At 42.0% G+C, this 6,797-nt stretch overlaps 1 protein-coding gene across 1 annotated transcript; it reads right to left on the reverse strand.

Moving 5' to 3' along the window:
- Positions 1-1,357: 1,357 nt before the first annotated feature.
- On the reverse strand, positions 1,358-2,841 carry LOC130298360 (uncharacterized). Its single transcript, XM_056551292.1, has 2 exons — positions 2,170-2,841; positions 1,358-2,083 (listed from the first exon to the last, which is right to left on the reverse strand). The coding sequence occupies exons 1-2, from the start codon at positions 2,292-2,294 to the stop codon at positions 1,483-1,485; spliced, it is 726 nt and encodes a 241-aa protein (XP_056407267.1). The 5' UTR covers positions 2,295-2,841; the 3' UTR covers positions 1,358-1,482.
- Between the last annotated feature and the right edge of the window lie 3,956 nt (positions 2,842-6,797).

Raw genomic sequence — 6,797 nt, forward strand, 5'->3', positions numbered from 1 at the left:
ATACATTCATGTGTGGTCAGTATATAGTATACATTAATATATATATGGGGTCAGTATATAGTATACATTCATATATGGGGGGCAGTATATAGTATACATTCATATATATGGGGGTCAGTATATAGTATACATTCATATATATGTGGTCAGTATATAGTATACATTCATATATATGTGGTCAGTATATAGTATACATTCATATATATGGGGGTCAGTATATAGTATACATTCATATATATGGGGGTCAGTATATAGTATACATTCATATATATGGGGGTCAGTATATAGTATACATTCATATATATGGGGGTCAGTATATAGTATACATTCATATATATGGGGGTCAGTATATAGTATACATTCATATATATGGGGGTCAGTATATAGTATACATTCATATATATGGGGGTCAGTTTATAGTATAAATTCATTTGTGGGGACAAGTATATAGTAAATTTTTATGTGGGGTCATTATTAGTGTTGAGCGGCATAGGCCATATTCGAATTCGCGATATATTTTCGCATAAGCAAAAATTAGCAGAAACAAAAATTTGCATGGGCGAAAGTTACCATATGTGAAAAATTTGCATAAACGAAAATGTGCATATGCAAATTTTCCCATATGCGAAAATTTGTACGCCAGTCTCACACAGCAGTATTAGAGCCTTCTTTACACCACACAAGCTGGAAGCAGAGAGGGATGATCACTGTGATGTGTACTGTGGGGGAAAAAAACAGTATTCGTAATTTCGAATACATAGTGCTATATTGGTGAATATTCGCGAATTCGCGCATTGCGAATATTTGCGAGCAACACTAGTGTTGACCACCAGACGAAGGGGCAGCCGACACGCCCCCTCAAAAAAAGCGCTATGGCAGAGCCAGAGATATCCAAAGGCAGCGCTGCATCAGTCCCCCAAAAAATGTGAGTTCCTGGATTTAAATATCTATATTCAGGATGGCTGTTCGCATACTGCCAACTATTTTAAGGAGGTGGATGCAAACAGATACCTCGACTTTAACAGTTGCCATCTTAAATAATGGAAGAAGAACATTCCATTAGGTCAAATGAAAAGAATCCGAAGGAATTGTTCTTCCACACAAAAATACCTACAACAACTAGAGAACCTGGAGGATCGTTTTAAACAAAAAGGGTATCCCAAACCCCTTATACAAGGAGCACGCCAGAGAGTGGACGAATTAGAACAAAGTGCTTGCTTGAAAAATAATAAACAGGGTAATGCAGAGGGGGGTTATAATGAGGAATTTGATTCTGTTTTTCTAACTAGGTATTACACTTCACACACCAATATTTTTTTTACATTTTTTTTTTCTTTTTTGTATAGGTAATATCACCAGCTCATATTATTGTGTCATGATTACTGGCACCATATGTAGTCCCCCAGTTATTCTTCTTTAGATGTTTTCCGTGTCCTGTGCAGTATCTCTCCCAGAAGTCCACTTGATGGCCCCCGTGGTGGTCTACACCCCGAAGTCATCAATTTTTACTCTAAGAGAGAGTGTGCAGCTGTTTCTGGAGACGGTCAACAATAACCTCTGCATGGTGGAATAATAGGTCACGATGTTTATCAGGATCAGTAGAAGCATCACCCACTCGATGATTATGATGGGTATTTCACGGATCTCGTCCCAGTCTTCATCATTATGGAATAATTCCTTTAATGTTTCATATCCAAAATAGAAAACTACACAGACAAAAGTCAGGCCACAGCAGGTGCATCTACTATGGTGGATGACTTTTTTTGCTCCTGGTAATTTATACATCTGGATGGACTGCCCAAGGTAGTATAAGGCTTCACATGTAATGGAAATTATCGTGCTGACAAAGTGTATCCTGGGATATTCTTCGGGGGACAATACATGCATAACAGCTGTGGAAAAACAAGAGGCCCACACAATGGCCAGCAGGATCCTCTGGATCAGGACCTGATGACCCCTGAACTCTTCAGTATGCATAACCATATACTTATAAATAAGAAAGGTTAGTACCAAAGTGCCAATGGACGTCCCTATGAATCCAATTCTGAATAATATGCTTTCGGGAAAGAAATTTCCCACGTCACTGTGAAGGAAAAGAAACCAATGTTATTATGGATATTTCCTCACTCCCAACCCATGAAATAAGAATCATGTGCTTGTTTATCTTACCTGATGCTCATCAGTGGCGAGGCTGCATGGCCGAGGACGACCGTCATGATGTAGCTGGTGGCAAGCCAGGCCGCACACCAAAACGCCAACAGGAGGGGGACGAACCCCAGTCCTTTTAGCTCCATTTCAGACAAGTAGAAAAAGAAGACGCTAATCTCACTATTCTCACTAATCGCACTGGAACAGACTGAAGGCTCGGGCGGCTGTCAGTGGAATGTCAGGCCTCCAGCTGTCTATGACATCACATGTGACATGTCAGAATGACTGCTTGTTTCTTTGAGCTGCCATGATTTAGTATCTGCTATAGACAGAACCTGATGTTTTTACTATGGACCTTACAGACCTCAGAACCCAAGTAATTAGTGCAGGGGCTCCATTTTGATCATCTCATATTTCACATTATTTGAGTTCCAGGGCTCAGATACATTTGCACCCTCTATAGCAGTGGTCTTCAAGCTGTGAACCCCCAACCGCTGCAGAACCACAACTCCCAGCATGCCCAGACAGCAACTTTGCATAAGGAAATAGTCTAATTAAACTTTTCTTATATATAGAATCCCTGAAATCTCCAATCTCTCCTTTTATTGCTTTATGATCTGTGTTACTTATTTGTAAAAAACAATGTTTCTGATTGTCTTCCCCCCACACACTTATGGGCTATCTCTTCAAACGACTTTATTTGACCTAAAGCGTATAATTGATTTACATAAATAAGCCCCTTTTCATCCAAAAGAGTGAATCTTTAATTTTAAGGAACTCTTTAAGTGCTTTATTCGACCATAATGAAGTAAAGTCAAAACTCCATGTGATTTAAAAAATAAACTTAAGTTCCCCCCATACTTAATTATCTAGATATGCATGGGTGTAGTGAGTATCCCAGCTTCCAAAATCTCAAAAATATCCTTCATTTTTCAGAGGCTTTTTCAAAAATGAAAGAAGCGATCTGATTGGTTGCTATGGGCAACTCAGAAACTTTTCCTCTGGGCAGGTTTTGATAAATCTCCCTCTATGGGGGAGATTCATCAAGACCAGTGTAGAGGAAGAGTTGTGCAGTTGCCCATAGCAACCAATCAGATTGCTTCTTTCATTTTTCACAATGCCTTTGCAAAATGAAAGAAGCGATCTGATTGGTTGCTATGGGCAACTCAGCATATTTTCCTGGAAAAGTTTCTGAGTTGCCCATAGCAACCAATCAGATTACTTCCTTCATTTTTCAGAGACTTTTTCAAAAATGAAAGAAGTGATCTGGTTGGTTGCTATGGGCAACTCAGCAGCTTTCCCCATAGACCACAATGGGCCTACTGGTTTCAATGGGCAAAAAATCAGAGTTAATGCACTAGACACAGTTCTCTATACCATTAACCCCTTCCCGACCTATGACATACCTGTACGTCATGGGTGGCAAGGTGTTCCCGACCCATGACATACAGGTACGTCATGAACATTTTTGCCGCTACTCGCGGCATCCCGCAGCGCCCGGTAAGATGGTGGCTATCACTGATAGCCAGCCATCTTACCATGCGACCACGGGGGGTTTCATCCCCCACCCCCCCCAGCGATCGCTGCTATCAGCTGGTCAAATCTGACTAGCTAATAGCAGCGTTTCGCTATCAGAATATTTAGCAGCGCGGTGTGTAAGTCCCGATCACGGGGATCGGGACACACACCGCTCTGCTAAGTGTCCCTTACCCATCCCCCGGCATCACTTACCCGACCATGCGGTGTCCCGAGTGGTCCCGTTGCGAGCGACGTCCTCCAGGCGGTCCCGGAGGTGAGTTTCCGGCAGCAGTGCGGCATCTTCATTGGCAGCAGTGAGATCGCCGTAAAGCGATCTCACTGCTTCCTCTGGGAGTTTCAAAACGGCAACTCCCAGCATGCCCAGACAGCCTTTGGCTTTCTGGGCATGCTGGGAGTTGTAGTTTTGTAACATCTGGAGGTCCACAGTTTGGAGACCACTGTATAATGGTCTCCAATCTGTGCTGTTCCAGATGTTGCAAAACTACAACTCCCAGCATGCTCAGTCTGTTCAGGCATGCTGGGAGTTGTAGTTCTCTAACATCTGGAAGAGCATAGATTGGAGACCATTATACAGTGGTCTCCAAACTATGGACCTCCAGATATTGCAAAACTACAACTCCCAGCATGCCCAGACTGCCCAAGCATGCTGGAAGTTGTAGTTCGGCAACATCTGATCCTTCAGATATTGCCGAACTACAACTTCCAGCATGCTTGGGCAGTCTGGGCATGCTGGGAGTTGTAGTTTTGCAACAACTGGAGGCACACTAGTTGGGAAACATTGTCCGTTTCCTACCTCAGTGCCTCCAGCTGTTTCAATTGTTGCAAAACTATAACTCCCAGCATGCACTGACAGACCATGCATGCTGGGAGTTGTAGTTTTGCAACAGCTGGAGGCACACTGGTTTGGAAACGCTAAGTTTGGTTGCAAAACACTTGAAAGTTTATTACTTAACTTAGTGTTTCCAAACCAGTGTGCCTCCAGCTGTTGCAAAACTACAACTCCCAGCATGCACGGACAGCCAAAGGGCATGCTCGGAGTTTGCAACAGCTGGATGTTTGCCCCCTCCCCCCAATGTGAATGTACAGGGTACACTCACATGGGCGGAGGTTTACAGTGAGTGCTGCAAGTTTGAGATGGCGCAAAATTTGCGCATGGCGCTCTCTCACTTTGGAGCCCTGTCGTATTTCAGAGCAACAGTTTTGGGACACATATGGGGTATTGCCGTACTCGGGAGAAATTGCCTTACAAATTTTGGGGGGCTTTTTCTTCTTTAACCCCTTATGAAAAGGTGAAGTTGGGGTCTACACCAGCATGTTAGTGTAAAAAAATAATTTTTTTACTCTGACATGCTGGTGTTGCCCTATACTTTTCATTTTCACAAGAGGTAAAAGGGGAAAAAAGATCCTCTAAATTTGTAATGCAATTTCTCCCGAGTATGGAGATACCCCATATGTGGGCGCAAAGTGCTCTGGGGGCGCACAACAAGGCTCAGAAGGGAGAGTGCACCATGTACATTTGAGGCGATTTGCACAGGGGTGGCTGATTGTTACAGCAGTTCTCGGAATCAGAATGATAAGTAAAAGCATTCCAGAGTTATTAATGTTTAAAGTGACAGTGGTCAGATTTTCAAAAAATGCCCAGGACCTGAAGGTGAAAATGGGCTGGGTCATGAAGGGGTTAAAGGGGTACTCCGGTGAAAACCTTTTTTTTTCTTTTAAATCAACTGGCTCCGGAAAGTTAAACAGATTTGTAAATTACTTCTATTAAAAAATCGTAATCTTTCCTGTACTTATTAGCTGCTGAATACTACAGAGGAAATTATTTTCTTTTTGGAATGCTCTCTGATGACATCACGAGCACAGTGCTCTCTGCTGACGTTATTATAATAATAATTATAATAATAAGTCTTTATTTATTGTTGTCCTTAGTGGGATTTGAACCCTCTCCAGCTCCACTATATCTTTCTTGTACACTGGTGCTCAGTACTGTACACAGTACTCTATGTGAGGACTGACTAGTGATTTGTACAGCGGTAGCATTATTTCCTTGTCGTCGGCATCTATGCCCCTATTGATGTACCCCATGATTTTATTAGCCTTGGCAGCAGCTGCCCGACACTGGTCACTACAGCTAAGTTTACTGTTACCTAAGGCTCCTAAGTCCTTTTCCATGTCAGTCGTCCTAAGTGTTCTTCCATTGAATACATAATCCCAGCTCGGATTTTTGCATTACCTTACATTTATCAGTGTTGAACCTCATCTGCCACTTCCCAGCCCAAACCTCCAACCTATCCAGATCCATTTGTAACAGTGCACTGTCCTCTATAGTGTTTACCACTTTACAGAGTTTGGTGTCATCTGCAAAGATTGCTACTTTACTATTCAACCCCTCTGCAAGGTCATTCATGAATATATTAAATAGGACAGGACCCAAGACGGACCCCTGTGGTACCCCACTAGTAACAGTCACCCAATCAGAATAAGTACCATTAATAAACACCCTCTGTTTCCTATCATTGAGCCAGTTACTTACCCACTTGCGCACATTCTCCCCCAGCCCAAACCTTCTCATTTTATGCCCCAACCTTTTATGTGGAACCGTATCAAATGCTTTGGAAAAATCCAGATATACGACATCCAGCGATTGTCCCTGGTCCAGTCTTGTGCTCACCTCCTCATAAAAGCTGATCAGGTTAGTTTGACAGGATCAATCCCTCATAAATCCATGCTGATACAGGGTCATACATTTATTTTTATCAAGATATTCCAAAATAGCATCTCTTAGGAAACCCTCAAACAATTTACCGAGGTTAAACTAACAGGTCTATAATTCCCGGGGTCACCTTTTGACCCCTTCTTAAATATTGGCACCACATTTGCCATGCGCCAGTCCTGGGGAACAGTCCCTGTCACTATAGAGTCCCTGAATATTAAAAATTGGGGTCTGTCTATTACATTACTTTTTTTTTTATTTTTTTTTATTTTAATATTAAACAATTACAAAAATACATTGTACAAATCCGATAAAACAACATCACCAATCGGAAGAAAAGCAAAAGCCATAGAAGCCAAATCCATACTTGTTTACATCCAAGAGTATGTCTAATCAA

This window comes from Hyla sarda, assembly GCF_029499605.1.
Source record: "Hyla sarda isolate aHylSar1 chromosome 2 unlocalized genomic scaffold, aHylSar1.hap1 SUPER_2_unloc_2, whole genome shotgun sequence".
NCBI classification, from domain to species: domain Eukaryota; kingdom Metazoa; phylum Chordata; class Amphibia; order Anura; family Hylidae; genus Hyla; species Hyla sarda.

Bases quoted from the DNA above. Each gene is read 5' to 3' on its own strand.
- LOC130298360 (XM_056551292.1), bottom strand. From the start codon at position 2,294: ATGGAGCTAAAAGGACTGGGGTTCGTCCCCCTCCTGTTGGCGTTTTGG. The intron at 2,084-2,169 runs GTAAGATAAACA...TTTCCTTCACAG, and splicing joins TCGCCACTGATGAGCATCAG to TGACGTGGGAAATTTCTTTC.